General features: G+C 38.8%; 2 protein-coding genes across 3 annotated transcripts in view; one reads left to right on the top strand and one right to left on the bottom strand.

Annotated features, from left to right (window-relative positions):
• Positions 1–6,758, bottom strand: part of LOC138051310 (dnaJ homolog subfamily C member 16-like) — a 13,809-nt gene extending 7,051 nt beyond the window's left edge. Inside the window, exons 1-10 of the mRNA XM_068897492.1 lie at positions 6,478–6,758; positions 6,049–6,115; positions 5,667–5,922; positions 4,682–4,920; positions 4,121–4,381; positions 3,031–3,161; positions 2,201–2,408; positions 1,587–1,778; positions 856–923; positions 87–167 (exon numbers count right to left, since the gene is read on the bottom strand). Of these exons, the coding sequence (XP_068753593.1) occupies positions 87–167; positions 856–923; positions 1,587–1,778; positions 2,201–2,408; positions 3,031–3,161; positions 4,121–4,381; positions 4,682–4,920; positions 5,667–5,922; positions 6,049–6,115; positions 6,478–6,653 (1,679 nt within the window). The 5' untranslated portion in view covers positions 6,654–6,758. The remainder of the gene's footprint in view (positions 1–86; positions 168–855; positions 924–1,586; positions 1,779–2,200; positions 2,409–3,030; positions 3,162–4,120; positions 4,382–4,681; positions 4,921–5,666; positions 5,923–6,048; positions 6,116–6,477) is intronic.
• A 62-nt stretch (positions 6,759–6,820) lies between these two features.
• LOC138051206 (GRB10-interacting GYF protein 2-like) overlaps positions 6,821–17,500 on the top strand; it is a 38,194-nt gene continuing 27,514 nt past the window's right edge. Inside the window, exons 1-9 of one of the 2 annotated variants that reach the window (XM_068897367.1) lie at positions 6,821–6,933; positions 7,200–7,244; positions 8,334–8,550; positions 14,261–14,369; positions 14,479–14,599; positions 14,931–14,974; positions 15,080–15,274; positions 16,459–16,697; positions 16,778–16,861. In XM_068897367.1, the coding sequence (XP_068753468.1) occupies positions 7,213–7,244; positions 8,334–8,550; positions 14,261–14,369; positions 14,479–14,599; positions 14,931–14,974; positions 15,080–15,274; positions 16,459–16,697; positions 16,778–16,861 (1,041 nt within the window). In that variant the 5' untranslated portion in view covers positions 6,821–6,933; positions 7,200–7,212. Of the gene's footprint in view, positions 6,934–7,199; positions 7,245–8,333; positions 8,551–14,260; positions 14,370–14,478; positions 14,600–14,930; positions 14,975–15,073; positions 15,275–16,458; positions 16,698–16,777; positions 16,862–17,500 lie in introns of both variants that reach the window. The other variant, XM_068897366.1, reaches the window with a different exon arrangement.

Below are 17,500 nucleotides of genomic sequence, written 5' to 3'. Positions count from 1 at the left end.
CGACAAAGCTTAACCATTTATAATCCAATTTAAATTTCCAAGTTTTACAGACAATGATAAAGACCGAAGTTCCACTTTTTCATTACCTCGCACTGGGGACAAAGGCATTAAAGAACAAAATAATTCCCAATCCAAATAGCAATGAAACTAAGGAGATAGCCTCTTTCCTGTAAAGAGAGAAACAAACCCATGACTGTATCATTAAAAATGCCATTTACCGTCTCAGCTGAGATTACAGTCACAACATCTTGCTTCAAAAAGATTGAGAAATTCATCTGAGACCTGACAGTCACTATTCCCTAAAAGAGGTGGGCAAAGAGTTTCTGGCATTGTGGTCCGTCCTTGGAAAGAGAACTCTGTAATAGATGAAGCTTGCTCTGCTCTACTAGGACCCTCCCTATCTGCATCATGCTACAGCCGGTAGCATTAACACTTAAGGCCCCATTTACAAGTAAAATCATCTGGCATTAAGCAGCGTAAAATCTTTAAGTGCCATTCTTGTCTTTGAGCAGATGTAGATGTTCTTAACCCCTCTGCCCCTAAACTGGTCATTGCAGAGTAAAATCTCTAAGGGCACGTTCGATTGACCCTATTCCGGAATAAGAATATGTGAAGTGATGATTAAAACGGTATGTTTGGTGCGTTTCGAAGCAGCAAGGTTGATCAAAATGTTTAAAATGGCATTTTAGCAGATGTTTGACAACTTTAATGTGAATCTCCGCAAAAACGAAGGATTTCTAACTTATATTCCATGTATTCCTATTCCGGAATAGGGTCAATCGAACGCGCCCTAAGTGTTACACCCAGAAGAGAAGGGATTTTAAACTACAAAGGTATCACACAGGCATCACTTACCGATACATGGAGGATCTTACATAGTAAAATGCATCATTGCACCAGGTCAACAACAATGACAGCAGCCCCTGTGAAAGCAAGGTAATCTTATAATAATTGCATTTGTATTTATAAAAAGCCCTTTGTTCAAAATTGATTTAGGACAACATTTTGATGTTAAAAAAAAGCAAGAGTGTAATCAAACAACGTTTTTTCATCTTCAAGGTAGCAAGTTCAAATGAAAATCTTTAAAAATTAATAATGATGATTTTTAATACAAAACCCAACAATCATTTATCTATTTTAAAAAACTTTCACTCATAATCAAAATGAGTGTTCTTTAAAACAATATACAACGTTCAAGTGAAGCTATGATCCTTGCAGTTACAGTATAAACAATTTTTACAATTGCGTAAAGAAGCCTGAAAATTTCAGGACTTCAACGGGGTTTGAACCCGTGACCTCGTGACCTCGTGGTACCGGTGCGACGCTCTAACCAACTGAGCTATGAAGCCACTGACATTGCGAGCTGGTCATTTGTGGGTTTCAATGTTCCCATAAGGAATTAATCAACAATGAAATGATATATGAAATGGATCATATATGAACTGTAGATATCAAATCAAGTGAAACTTGCGTTTATAACTGCGAGGATCATAGCTTCACTTGATTTCATATCCGCTGTTCATATATATATATCATCCATTTCATATATCATTTCATCATTAATATACAACGTTATTGTTACTTACTGGAGCATGTTCATTATGTATGAATGGAAGCCTTGAAGTGTAGCGTAGTTTCCCCTCTCCTGATAACAAGTCATTTAACATGACCACAAGTCGCGCTTTTGTTAGTGACAGCTCTCCATCTGACACACACCAACCTGTCCGCAGCCAATCATATCTTATTTCTTTCTTTCCTTTGTTCCAAATAATTACTACCTAAAGAAACAGAAAAAATGAAACTTTGGTCAAACTAATGAAACTTTTTCCCTTGCTAAAATGTTTTTGAAAATAAACTGTAGTGGCCAGAGACTGTGTGCTTGAACACTTGGTGATAATTCTTGTCAATAAACTAAAATAAACAATGTGCCACAGTTGCCTTGACTGTTAGCAGATGATGTCCTTATCAAAGTGTACCTGTAGCTTGCCCTATACAACTCACATTCCCATCTTTTAGGAAACATTATGGATTCCTGTACCTAAACTCAAGCTGATTGCAAACATCACCAAGAGGTAGAAAAGAGTGCAAGAGATCTTGCAGTCATCTGCTGAATCCCATGCAGTCTTAAATTGTTTTCTAATACATGTAATTATTGTGTCACTCAATGATTACCGGTAAGTAAAATCAATGTAAATTTTACCTTTGGTGCAGTGGAGTTATCAGCACATGTATCCTCCTTCATGCCATCTTTAAAACCATTAATAATAAATTCCTTTTGCACATCTTCATAAAGATAAAGGAATTGAATGCGTTGCTCATTTTGGTATTTTTTGTCTTTTGCTAATAATCTCAGGATAAGCTTTTCTTTCTCGTGTTGGCCTTGCTTTGTGAAAAGGACAACACACAGTCTGAAATAGGAAAGAACAATAAGATATAAATTATTAATAATAATAGTCTGTCTTGACTGACCAATCAATCAGTCAGTCAATCAATCAATCAATCAATCAATCAAATTGAACCAATTGAGTGACCAATCAGTAAGTGAGTGACACAGTCAGTAAAGTATTCTGTCAGTCAGTTACTTGGTTGGTTGATAAGTCAACAAGCAGATCTTACAATGTAAATAAAAAGAGAGGATTATAACAGCTTTTAGCTTTCAATAATAATTTATAACATTGGCTCTATATGTCAAGTATTTCGTCAACACTCACAAGAAAATCTTGAAGTAGAATCATATCAGGCACTCAATGGGTAGCTCCTTGTTTTACAATATAACACTACTATTTGGTAGCTAACTCACTCCTCTTCCATAGCACGTTTTTACTGAGATTGTCACTCATCTAGGAGATAGTGTCATTGAAATTTTTGATAACCAATGCCTGAAGCACACATGGAGACTTGTGAATTTTACAGCGTTAAGCCTTAGACACCCAAACCAGCCAGACTTAGTATTTCACTCTGTCTAATGCCAGATGATTTTACCCATCAATGGGGAACCCCCCGGGAGTCAATGGGTTAAATATCAATTACCTTCGCTGTGATCTAAATCTCTCCTCAGGACAAAGGTCATGAAACAAGCTTCGTGATGAAAGCCTTGGAAGGTACAAATACTTGTGACTTTCCACCACTTCCCGAAGTTTTCCACTTTTCAGTTCTGATGCCTAAAAATGAACATGACTTAAGTTTCACATACCCAAGGGATGGGTGAGTGGGGGTAACAATCCAGTCTCCTTGGGGATAGAGTTAGAGGACAATGCACTTCACCTGGTAATAATAATTAAGTATTTCAGACCTCCTCATCTATGGGATATGGACTTGGATGAAAACAGGGCTGACATTTCAGATACCAATGCAGGGAACAGCTGAAATAAGTGGTTGACATTTCGGACCTCTTAGGGGAGAGCGTTATTAATTTAATTAAGTAGGTGGTAGGGACACAGTGATTACTACAAAAAGCTGTCTCTTTGGGGTTTGACTTGGTGAGTACAAATTACAAGTTGCTTGCCCTTTGGCCTTTTGGGTTAGAAAACAAAGTAAACTGAATTAATTAAATATTACCCCCGGTAAGTGCTCTTGTTTGAAAGTCATTTTGGTCATAAAAGACATCAAAGATCACACAAAATTTCTCTTTATTTACTGTAACTTTCACCACAACTGTGGTGGGGGTCGCACAACAGAGCGAGGCTCCAAATTAAGTGCGCCCTTTTTACCCTCCCAACCATGATAATTATACCACAGAAGACAGACCACAACACTGGGAACTACATGCCCTACTCTTTACGAAAAGTGTGCGGGTTCTTTTACGTCACACAGGATTACGAACATTGAAGGGTTGTGAGACGGGACCTCCGGCTTATCGTCCTTATCCGAGAAGACTAGAGAGTCTAACCATTTGCAGATGTAATTGCAAAGGCAGCACTTTCTCCTCAGTTATTTTAAAGACCCTGAGTGTTGGTCCGGCCGGAGTTGAACTCACGACCTCCTGCGTGACAGCCCGGTGCTCAACCAACTGAGCCACCGGTGCGCGGAGAAATTTGTTATCAATTTGCATAAAACGCTTCTATTTTGCTTCATGAATTATGAATGAGGTTAAAGGGGACAAGTGACATTTTGCTCTTACTGTGACTACAACATCTGGTGCAGCTGCATCGTCTTTAAAGATCATAACTGTCGTTTCTTCAGAGTTCGCATGGAATCTCTTCCTGATGGATTCTGCAGAGCTGTCTTTTAATGAAACAAAGCCAAATGACTGTTGCTTATGACTGCTAAAAGCAACAAGCTGATAGAGTAGTGAAGGCAAAAGTTTTTGTGAGAAGAGAACTACACCAGGTTTGTTTGTTCCACTTGTATCCAGGAAAGAATCCAAATTCTGTTTTGTTACCTAGATGAAAAATTAAAAGTTTAGAAAAGTTCAACATGATTTTGTGGTTTTCTACACGTACCTCATAAATTTAATATGCTTTGCTGAAACAATGCCTTAAAATGACACTAAGTACAGTAGGTACAAAATTTCAATTGCAATATGAAAGTAAGTTAAAAAAACGTTTCTATTCAAAGATGAAACTTAAAAAATAGCGCTTAAAGGGCAAAATGATGTAACTTAAAAAATTAAAATGAAACATTGCAATAATGCCCTTACTCTTCTACAAATCAAAACAAGTTGAAAACAAAAAGCATTTACCATTTGAATCAGTCCACCAGGGAACAATCCAGTTACAAAATCTTTCAATCTTCGCTTGGTAACCGATCCACTGTAGAATGAAATGTATCCATTTATAACACCAATGATGCTTGGAACATGCCTTATGCCCAAAGCGTCAGCAAGACGTGGACTACTGTTTATGTTGACTATGCCGATTCCCATGCCATTCTTTTTCATGCCATGTGTTGTATCTTCCCATATCTCTTCAATTTGTGCACCTGTCAACACATAAGCACATGTATCATAAACTTTTCTATTATTTTTAGTGGTACTCCTATAGACATTGTTTTTTTCTTTATTTATTTGTTTGAGCAGGTTGAAGTTTTGGCAGCTATTCAGCTGATGTGGACCTGCTATACCGACATACCCATATACTAACAGAGTACAGCCACAATACCGGGAACTTAACTCTACTGTTCTCGAATAGTGTGCGGGTTCTTTAACATCCCACAGCGAACTAATGAACATGGAAGATATTTGTGAGATGGGGTTGATGATTTATAGTCCTTATTGGAGAAGACTTGAAAGTCTAACCATTTGCGGATGTTAGTACGTGTACAAAGGCAGCACTTTCTCCTCAGTTATTTAAAGACCCTGAGTGTTGGTCAGGCCGGAGTCGAACTCATGACCTCCCGCATGGCAGCCCGGTGCTCAACCAACTGAGCCACCGTTGCACGGTGTACATTTTTTATCTACCTCTCATGGCTTCGTAAGTTGAAGGGATGCATGGCTCTATCATTTAATTAACACTTCATTGCTTTTCGAGTGGGATTTAGAGCACAGAGCTGAGTAGTTTAAATGGAAATGGCTTAGAGGTTTCCCACCCATAGTCAAAAAATTGCAAAGTTAACATGAAACTAGACGATATGACAAAAACAAGTTCTTTGATGTTCTTTCCATGAATTAATGCATCTGCATAACCACTGATGTAAGGATGGACATTTCTTTTAAAACATTCACTCACAGGCGAAACACCAGTCTGCAATAAATTTTATCAAATATGGCTTTTCACTGCTCATTGGTAGAATGGTCTTGTAGTATGTTCTATAGTCGATTTGTCCAGGTCTTGACCAACTGTTCTGGAAAGGCATTCCATTGAAAAAGAAGCTAAAGCCACTATGAGGATCAAAAAATGGACTTCCTTGTTTTTGACCATTTCTTGGTTGCGTCGTAGTGCCGTACAAATCAAAGTGCTGCTTCTTTTCCTTATCAGACAAAATCTGGAAAAGTAAAATTTCATCAATATATTGACAGATAACCTGACTTTGAAGAATACATTGATATTGGTCTGGTAAAGGAGAGGAGATTGCCGTGTGCAAGTTAATTTTCCAATATAAGCATCTCACCTCATGAGCTTCATTTATTTTAATAAACATTTCTTGTGCTTCCGGATCATCATTCTTGTCAGGGTGCCTACCGTATAATAAAGGAAAAAAGAAATTTTAAACCTGTCAAGGCACAAACGAGTATTATTTAGTAGTCATAGCTAGATTTGCAAGAGTCTTGCTGAAACAAAATGACAGTGATTTTTCAGGCTTTAAATGTAGCTGGTCAATTCCGTCAACAAGGTAAATTACTATCCAGCAGACAAATCCTAGTAGGAAATCCAATGATACACTATAGTTTCTCCTGGATAAGCTTCAGTAACTTCAAAAGTAATTTCCCTTTTGCAGAATCCAGTGCGAGGGAAAATTTACCTTTACAGAAAATAGAAACAAAGGGACTTTGGGAACAAAAAACTGATCTGAAAAAGAGGAATTCGAAGGCAATGTTACCAGTTTCTGGCCATTTTCTTGTAAGCTTTTTTTATGTCGTCGTTGCTTGCAGATCGAGGAACACCCAGTATCTTGTAAGGGTCTTCATCAGCATCCAACGATTCTAGACACGATGGAAATTGAATCAGAATCAAGCCAAACAGCAAAAGATGCCTTAAAAACAAAGTAGTTTTCATTTAGAAGTCTTGGAGATGAAAACAGAAGATGACAACAACTTCGTCGATTTTCGAGAATATCAGATTAATTTCTTCATGGAGAAATCCGCTGAGGAGTCAATAAACTGCGCCAACGGAATGTCCTGTCAGCTGTTATCCCCATGTGGCTATGCTCTTCTCCCAAGAGACAAATGTCCACGTGATCAAACTTGTAAATTTCGAGGTTCGCCATTTTTCTCTCGTCTCAACCCAACGAAGAACTTTGCTAAGCTCTTGCAGCATCAGCTGAAACTGTTATCAGGTACCTTTGCTGTTATACAAAGGTTTTTTCAATGACCTTTAACCTGTGTCTTTGGTTTTGTCAAAAATTAAAGCTGCCTGCGGTGCTCAGCAGCGAATCACGACCAACTACATACATAGTACTGAGAATTTTTTATCGTGTAACAACGCATTTTGTTTGAGATCTGCATGGGTATCATTCCTTCCCACGCCCGAAGTTTTAATTGAATGGAACCCTGAAAAAAGCAATAAAATCTGAGACGATCTTATTAATATTTTCCCCTGCAGAATTGCAATCAGGATGTCGGAAACGTTAACTTTTGGACCTGAATGGTGAGTTGACGCAAGAAAAAATCACAGTCACTTGTTTGGTTGTTTGCCAATTGTTTCGAAGTGCAACTTAATGTAACGAAATTATTTTTTGTCAGTACCGGATGCTTTGTTGTTGTTGTGTCTTTTGCTTATCCACTTCAGCTGATTGATAATTTTCAGCTGATTTAAATTAAACCCTACGTACTTTGCGAGGGTAATCCTTCAAGACAAATTAAGTTTCGCGCTATCTTGGTAAAGCTTACATGCTCTTAAATACGCTTTATTATGAGCTAAACTTTTTATCGCCGACAATCGTTTATTTGACACGCTAACATCTGTAGACATCTAAACTTCTGAAACTTTGTGCATGCATTATTTCTTTTAGCAAATGTGACCAAAGTGTCCACCACAGGATTTTTCTTCGTTCAAAAGGTTTTGAAAAAATTAACTTAGATAATGAAGTGTCAATAATTTAAGTTGAACGGTCTTGCAGCCAATTTTTATGCACTCTCAGAAAACGTTGGCACAACTGACCTTACTTGAGCATGGTGGTAATTTTAGCTGTGCAAAGCAAACCAGCAGTGATGTGTTCACCAGTCCAAAATATTTTGCTATGTTTATTACTTATCAATTAGACCCGTAGCCCTTGCGGGCTACAGGTCAATAGCCCATGAGGCAAAGCCAAATGGGCTATTGACCCGTGGCCCTTGAGGGCGAAAGGTCTAATTGTGTTAGTATCACCCAACTAGTCGGAAAGAAAAGGCAATAATAAAGTTAGCAAATGCAAGTTGAAGAAATATTTATTTGGGAGTAAAACAAAAAAAAGCGTCACGCTTTTCGCCACTTGAGGACTATTACTAATAGTCCTCTAGTAGCGTAGCCAATCAAAATGTAGGATTTGCATTAGTCCACTAGTTGGGTGATACATTTTAAACAATTATTGTTTAGAATGTATCAGTGTCCTGCCCCTCCCCCCCAGAAAAAGATTGCTAGATTTTGTGCCAGTGTAAAAAAAGTACATTGGCTTTGGTAAGGTGAATTACGCAGCACAAGGAGGGCAGCCACATTCCTTTTAAGCTTTTAATATATCATTGAATTTTTCCCTTCCAGGCTCCGTGCCCTGTCAAGTGGAAACAGTGTCACATCCCCTCCCCCCTCCCCTGGTCCCAAGTACAAACTTGCTGAACATCGTTATGGTAAGGAGGAGATGCTGGCTTTATTCAATGAGGAAGTAAAGATTCCAGAAGAGCTGGAGATGTTTGAATCCGTCTGTAGAACTAGACCCGTTCTTCCTTTGGCATTCCAGCCCTTGACTGAAGAGGAGCAGGTATTGCATGGCTGCATTTTTTTTCTTGTGGTATTTCTTATTTTTCTTCTTAATTTTGTTTTGTTACAGCCATCAGACAGAATACCTAATAGTATATTAACCTGCAGAGTGATTTTGTCACTCAAAGGAAAGTTTAAGAGCAACTGCTGCCATAGCATCTCCACTTAGTGGATAGCCTGCGAGCAGGCTCTCTCTCCTCGGTGGGAGAGAAGGAGAGCCTGCACGCATCCCTTTGAATTTTGAATGCCGCCTCCTGATGTCACGCTGAGAGAGCTGTCAAAAATTAGCCAATCAGCGCGCACCCGAAGTAAACATTGAAAAAAGAACAGAAAACAGAAAGCCACCCGTTGTGTATTTCAATTTGCTCAAGGCAGAAACTCAAAAAAAAACTGTAAAGGAAGGAAGACTTCGCCAGAAAAGCCTATAACAACTATTGCTGATGCTGTAAAGCGTAGCTGAATATTCATTACGGTAATTCGTCGAAGTCCCTTCCGCGGAAAAAATGTTTCGTTCCTTTGGGGAAAAATTAAGCACACAAACTTCAAACGACGGGAATCGTAATAGAGAAATAATTCGTTTTCCCTGACCGCATCTCCTCTGTGTGAGAATCGTCGACCACAACTGCTGCCAAATTTCGGTAAAGCGAAGCGGGGTTATCTTTTTTAATTTATTTTAATGAATCAAGACATTACCTACATTACAATATTCTAATACCTACACCAATTTATTTCAAAGGTTTATTGAGTATTTGCGGAGTTACGAGGAGATCGAGCAATCATTTGTGGAGTCGCCTTTTCGGCTTAACCAAATACTTGCTAAAATCGTGTAGAGTTCCTCTATCGTTCTCTATCGTTAAATCAGCAACAGAGGCAGCCGAAAGGCCCATTTTTGTCCAAATGTGATCAGCGATAATGCTTTGTCGAGGACAGGAAACTACCACGGTGACATGAAGTCGCCCTCATTGTATTTTGGCCGCTACGAAAAACAGTTGGGAAATAAGCCTTTTTCCGAATCCTGTGGATAACAGAGATAGAACTTCCTTCCTTCCAGTAGAGAAGCCATTGCATCGCGTCGCCCGACCTTTAATTATGTAAAGTTATGGTAAATTGCAACATTCTACAATTTTCTCAGACGCATTTCTGACCACCTCATCTCTGCGAAGCGAAGAGGCTTTCTTATTGTCGGAGCTTGTCACTGGTGACGTCACGAGGTAATTTCATTTCAGCCAATCAGTATTTTGCGTCCAAAATTTGGACGCGACATTCAGAATACAAAGCCTTGCGGGCAGGCTCTCATTCTACCCCCAACCCCAGTCCCTCGGAGGGCCTGCTCGCAGGCTACTTAGTGGAGAGTTGTTTCTAGTGCTGCTAGCGACATCCCCGATATACAAATAAAGAAAACAATTAGCTGTCCTTTTATCAGATAAACATGTGTATCTTTGTAATTGTACGTCTTTGCAAACTGTACTTTGTTTCCGGCTTGTGTTATTATATCAAAACTCTTTTGTAGGCATACCCATTGGTTTTGGGTGGGGCAGAGTCCCAGGAACTTGCTGTGACTCACTGTGACTGTTTCTACAAAATTAATATGTTCCTACATTCCACCTACACATCACATAATGACTTTCTTCTGATTTTCGTAATAGATTGGTCTTTTCACAAGGGAACAATGTTCCAATGTTAATTTGTGACCTCTCATGGGAAACGTACCTAAAGACTTTTGGTGAAACGGGTTACACACATGGCTCCTACATGGGAAACAGACAAGTTATAAAGCCATGCACAGGAGTGGTAATACAACAAGTAGTTGTCTTTGCAATAGTGGATGTCAAAAGCGGAAAGTAGGTCACAAGTCATAAGTTAAAATATCAATAGGCTTGAGCTTTAACTAGACAGACAAGCTGAAAGGACGATCTTTTGAGTGAGTTTGATCATTAAAAACAGTTTGCGAAAAGAAAATATGGAAATAGACCTAAACTTAATTGCACATTTCATCAGAAGATTGGCATTGAGTTGTTCAGTCGCAAGTTGAAAAATTGATTGTAGCATCAAAATATATCTTTCTCTGCGCTGCGGTGTATTCAAGCGAAAGGGAGTCAGTCAATTTTTTTTGCGCGGAATTGCAAATAGCAACAATGCATTTATAAGATTATAGTAAACTGCTGTCTTTTTCAAGGGCAAAATTTACGCTTGATGTTGATGGGGAGTAGTCTGAAGTCTGGGTCCATGGTGCGCAATTTTATTCCTACTGACCGCATTGTAGCCTACGATACACCTTTTACAATACTTTTAATGCACGGAAACTGAAACTGTTAGCGGCAGAGGATGATTACACCTTTTCTTACATCATAAAAATTTATCCTCAAAGCGCCTTGACTTAGTATCAACTCAAAATTGAAATCAATGAGTGATTAATTTATCAGCCATTAAAATGGTTGCAAAAATTGCACAAGCATGTTGCATCCTTTCCTTGAACGGATGACTAAACAGTGATTGAAAAACCAAGTTGTGTGAACAAGTGGATGTTTCTGCCACATAAAAAGAATGGAAAAATTTTCCACACGGGCTGGCAAGTCGTGCACACGAGTGAGCAAGGCCGTGTGCAGGGGTTAAAATTATTTCTGCATGGCAACCACACAGAATTCAGGTCACACACGGAAAGCTGTTAGGTACGTTTTACCTTGAGAGGTCACATTTTATTACTCTAATATCATACTTCTAATGTTGGTTGTCATCACATTTCAAATTTTGCCCACTGCATTTTAAGCAGCACATAGTCTACAGCTGTAGCTCTTTTGGCTGGTACAGTGTAGTGTTAAAACTTGAAACAAATAATTTGTTGTTATATGTGTGGTCATGATGTTGAAAAATGGAAGCCTTCTGTTGGTGTCAGCATTTGATGTACGAGCTTAAGTTAATAATGTCAGTAGCTTTGTTACAGTGTACCTGTGCATCATGACTGACTGTCAAATTTTGTATCTCATGGTGTGAAGAATCGATTCTTAATGTAAGAAATTGTAATCAAAATGAGAAAGTGTGCCATTTACATAAGGACTCAAATGTTATAATCTTTACATAATGTAAAACTGAAGACTTCTTAAAAGATACAGTGTAAGCGACAGCTTGATTATCCAGCCAACGCAACACTCGTTCTCCAGGTTGTAATGCTGTATGTGTGCGTGAGAAATTATTTGTTTGGTTTTGAAAAAGGTTCAATTGTATCTTTTTTCGTCTAAGCCTGACTTTATTTCATTTGGAGACCTGAAATTCAAACTTGTACGATTGTCTTCGTTTTATCATCGCCATTTTGGTTAAAAGTAGGTATTCCTTTCACATACATTGTATTATTGTTAAACTTGTCAAATTTCAATTTTAATCGCAACATTCTTTCGAGGCATCGGAGCCTTTGTCGGTACTATTTTGAGACCAAACGCACCGACGAATAATTTAAGAATGGTTTCTTTATTCATCGCTTTTCATCAGCAATAAATTGTTATATCATAGCAATTGCAGCAAAAGACATTTTCGCGTTGTTTTATCAGTCGTGCAATAGTCTACTTGACTTCCATAAATATTTTTTAATTGCAGCATGTTGATTACGCATGGAAAACAAATTTAAGAATAGACTGTAGTTAGTGGAGAAAAGAAGTCTATTACTTATCTTTGCATACAAATTTTAACAAATGCAAAACCAGCAAGCGAAACAAACTTTAAAAATGTTCGAACCATCTTTGCTTCAGTGCTCACGTTGCGCTTTCACGTGCAACTCTTTTCGCAGCGGGCGTCCACTCGTAATAAATTTGCATAACCACGCCGATATGCACCAATGATTACCCAGAGCACGAAAACAATCTTTTCAGTTTAGATCAAATAATTTTCGACTATTTCAGGGGTTTGATATCCTGGGTTCTTTCCTTGGAGTGTTTTTCTTTTTTGTGATTTGTTACACTAAACAACCTTAGAAAGTAATACTGCAGTAGGAAACCACAAGAAGTCGTAACTTGGTCACGCAAGGTTTTCGAGCCGTTCACCCTGAACATGTAAGCTTTCAGTTTGTAAATATTGTCAAAACCCTCTCCTGTTTGCAGGATATCGAAATAATAAATGAATAAATGTATGTTCCGTGCGCTGAGCTGCAAAAAACAAGCGGACATATTCTCCCATAAACTTAAATGTATAAAATGACAGCGAAGTCCACGCAAGTGGGACAAGCGTCGAACCTTCGAAACTTGTTCAGTTTCTGTTGTTCGGTGGGATTTCAACATTACATTCTACAATAGCTTATCGAAACACAAAGTCAACGGAAACCCAACTCTACTTTCCCGCGGCAACTTTGGAGCCTTGCCGTAAATTTCCCTCGGCAGAAAAGCGGCCTACCGCGGGAATACCGAGGGAAAGTCGCGACAGGGTGACGCGGCAATGACGCGGTAAAGGGGTCAATACTTCCAGGCGGTACTGTAAGGACGTTCATGCAAAAATCTTCCCACATTGAAATGTTTCATTTCTCGCCTGAAGTAAGGTCATAAAAAGCTTATTCCAAAAATGAAAAAAAAATTGGGGGTTCACTGACCCTCTTTCGGACAAAAAGGCAAGGGAAACATTTCGATAGGTGGGTCATCATAACGAGTTGTAGCCTCGTCTCCTCATCCGCCGAAAATCATAAAAATAATATGTTAGATTGAAAGTTTCTGTGCATAGAAATATAGGAGTGGGTTTTTTAGATAATTGCATGCTGCTAGGGACGTTGTTAAGAGTAGAGTTAAATCCTTGATGAGCAAGTGCTACCTGTTGTAACCACTTCCAGAATTCAGGACACAAGGAAGGAAAATTTAAAAAAAAAGGTAACTTCTTACATTTTGTAGATTGTAAGAAGGCGAATGATTTGTTGTAAAAAATAGGGGTCACCAATGATCCAAACGAGTAAAATCAATGTGATGTTGCAACGCTCTGGGAAAATTGTTTGTCATGATTTTGCATGACCTGTTAGGAAGGACTAGAACCCAAGACAGGAATGATCAATGAAAGGTCTTTGTAAAAAAAAAACTAAGTTCTTGAGCATAGCAACGAAGTTTCAAGCAGGCGTTATCTTTATTTGGTTAGTGTTTTGTATCATAATCTCTCCATTGCCATCATGCTCATCTTTTAGAGTGTGGATTTTGTGAAATATAATCTCTGACCATTTCCTCATAGGTATGCACTATTCAAGTGGATGAGGAAGACAATATAATTCTGCTCTATTTACATAAAAGTTAAGGAAAAGAACTTCAAAAACATGCATTCATTTTGAACTAAGAAGTTTGTAGCGTAATAAAAACATTTTCAAAAACCAACCTCATTAAATTCATGCAACGTCACTGACTAAAACTAACCTTCCTAGAGTTTTCAAAACTTTCAGCCACTACTCAATTTGCAACCTTTTCCAGCCTCCCAGTCCTTTCTCTTTAGTGTTTCATGATGAGTTGGAAATAAATGTGCCATTACTTTGCGGGCCTGGAAATTTTTCCGGGCGTATTTTGTCACCACAAGATCTTAACTGATGCTTGAAGTAATGCGTGGCATATTACAGTCGCGTTACCTGCGCAGTAAAAGTTGCGCACAAACAATTATCGTGAACCTCCTTAACCCTTAAGATGTGGGAGAAGTAGAGGCGAATAGTAAGCTCTCAAAAATAACAACATAATTAATGTTGTCACCGTATACTTGATTTCCAGAGAAACGCAGTGGGATCTGTGAACAGCAATGCAGTATTGAAGTTGATGGGGCGTGGTGGAACACGAGGAGCAGGTGCTCCTCGGGGAGCAGGGCGCGGAGGACTACGGGGTATTATTAATATTATCGTCATATCCACAAATCTTTGGTGATTTGATAAAACGGTTCCTGTTATGGCACAATATAATTTATGATCTGTGTTGTGTTCATCCACCCATAGGTCGTGGACGAGGTGATGGAGGATACGTACGACAGACATCTTACGAGGAAACCAGGGGTGAGGGGGGAGGGGGATTTGGGCGTGGCATGGACACTCGTAGGCAAGGGTGGAATGAAACCAGGTTGGTAGTGCTGTATTCTCTTACCTTAAAATTAGTAATGGTGATTGGTTATATTAACACAGTTGGTAGAGCAGGGGATTGCCATGTGAAATTTCATGGGGTGAACTCTATAAATAATAAATAACAGGTACAATATATTATATCTGTTGTGCACGAATTGGATGGTGTGGTCAGGAGGTAGTTTGACTGGTATAAACATTTTTTCCGCTCTCATCTGGACTCCAGCCCAAAATGTTCATAGGCGCAAGATCTGATAAACCATAACAATCATCAAAGTTTAATAATTAATAATTTTATGATTTATTCCTTTGAAACTTTATTTATTTAAAAGCGGTCGTGGAGGATTTGAAAGATCGCCAAGCCTAAGGGAATCAGGTTTGTTTCATTTTGGTTTGAGATCAACAATATTTTGGTAGTGGGGAGCACTAAAGTTATCCTAAGGAATGCCAGTGAGTTAACATTTCTGTCTATTAGCTGCAGGTCCATCAGGTCCAGGCAGAGGAGGCTATGATCCATCACTATTTCGTCCTCGATTGTCAAGTGACACTTCATGGGAAAGACCCGAAAGACGTTCAGACAGTGGGAACTGGAGATCAGGGGGGGCAGCTGTTGAAGATGATGATGGCTGGAGGATATCGGGTCAAAAATCCTCTGACAGATCTGAAAAATGGAGAGGTACTGTGAGGGGTAATAAGGCTCATTATTGTAATCAGCATCAGACAGGATTTGAATGAAACAAAACCAATGGTGATAAAATTGTGATATCCTTCTTTGTCCACATGGTTGTTTTAAAAGGAAGAAGTGAAGGAAATCTCTTCAGTTTGGATGATGGTGCTTTTGGAGTAAAAAAGACAAAAACCATTTCCAGCAATAGGCCAGTTTCGTATTCTAACGGTTGGACTTGATCTAGCATGAAATGGAGGCTAATGCGGGCAAATTAATTTGCATTTGAAAAGATGTGCCCGCATTAGCCTCCATTTCATGCTAGATCAAGTCCAGCCGTGAGAATTCGAAAATGGTCTATTTTTGGCAGATGAAAGTTGCCATGCTGAACCACTGGATGACTTCACATTGACAACAGAAGCACTCCATTATACAGGGCATCTGACAGGATGTGGCAATGCGGATCCACATAATTTCCTAAAATCTGCATCCTCCTCATAATTATGATATTTTCCACATAAAACTGAAGAAATGCCTGATATTAGTGATAAAGCAGCTGCTTACCATCCTTACAAACATAAAAGCCAAAGAGATTGACTATTTTGAAACGCCTATTTTCCTGAACATTGAAGAAATGTTGCCGTTTCCACACATTTTTGGCAATGAGCCTGGATACCAGTTTTGTAATAGGAACCCGCAATATATATACGTGTAAGAAACCGCTGAAAATGGTGATTGATTGATTGATTGAGAAAATGGATAGCGGGCCAACCACATTACAATTTTGCTCCGTATCTCCAAGTTGAAACAAAATTCATGATGAGAAACGAAATGATTTTTCATTGTTTTATTTACTTTAGCAAAAGTTGCGGCGAAATGCCAACTGCAAACCCTTTTTATTCAACGGTAAAAGCTGGTCTGCAATTGGCGACTCCTCCAGATTTTTTAATCGCAGAGGGAAACGTCACAATTTAGAATCTGGATTTACCATAAGCATGTAAATTCATTGGACAGGCCTAATTATTAGTTTTATAATTATTTCAATTTCTGCATAATCAACGCATGTTTATGCATAATATGGCCAAAAATTTCCGCGTAATCTTTAGTTTTTTTCCGCATCCTATCAGAAGCCCAGATTATAATAATTATTACAATCATCATTATTGTAAACTTATTACCATTAATCTTTCCATCAGGTGGCTTGACAAGGGGCAGGGGTTGTTGGCGAGGAGGACCAGAGATGTACAGAGAACGTGGCAGCCATCCAGATGAGGAGTGGCAAACAGCCCGGGGTAATCGACGATCTTATCATGACCAGGAGGACGTTCGGTGGGGTGCATTGACTGAACGTCTTCCCGAATGGAGTAATAACGACAGCGATGATCTTAACACTCTAGGCACTTTTGATTCGTCAGGAGCATTTGTTTCGCAAAAGGCAAGCATTATAAGTGTGACTTGTTATTTTTCTGAGCCTGTATTTTTATATTGATTCCATTACATTGTTTGTTCCGCCAGCAAAAGGAAGATAACGAAAGAAGTAAGGATGGAGGGAAATCAGATGAACAAAAAGAAAACACAGATAAAAATAGACGAAGCCAAGTAAGTATTTGCAAGAGCAAGTTTGGACCCTTACTTTGAGTGCAAACTTTAACTTGACCTGTGATGTGTCAAACTCCTTCCTGGGTGAAGAAGGAGTTAGACATGTTACAAGGCTCCCCTATGGCCATGCTATGGCCAAGTACAGAATAGTTTGTATGAGAGTTGGTTTTGGGTCTTTTACCATATTTACCCATGTATAAGTCGACCTTTTATAGCCTCAAAAGAAGCTCCAAAAATCGCCCTCGACTTATACACGGGTCAAAGATGTTGAGCCAAGTTCCAGCTAAGTAATCTATTCAAAATTAACATAATAATGTTGTCTTGGGCATAATGAACGCAATGGACAAAAGCCGACGTACATTGTAAAAGACTTCAAAATGAATGACAAAAGACTTCAAAACGAATGTAAGCATTCCAGTTGAAATAAAAAAGGATTTGTCCAACTCTAAATGTTGAAGATACTCACAAGCACAAATATGAAATAGACACTGGAAATTTTCGTTTTCCAAAGGCGGAAAGCTCTATAAGGCATTTCTGTTTCTTCGAATAAAACACGATCGTTCAACGGCTTAGTAACCTGGCGCAATACCTCGTGTTTGCGTGAAAATGCTGGTTGGTAATGATTGTTTTTTTATTCTT

This window comes from Montipora capricornis, chromosome 6 (assembly GCF_036669925.1).
Source record: "Montipora capricornis isolate CH-2021 chromosome 6, ASM3666992v2, whole genome shotgun sequence".
Classification (NCBI taxonomy): domain Eukaryota; kingdom Metazoa; phylum Cnidaria; class Anthozoa; order Scleractinia; family Acroporidae; genus Montipora; species Montipora capricornis.
This window is presented reverse-complemented; position numbering and strand designations above follow the sequence as displayed.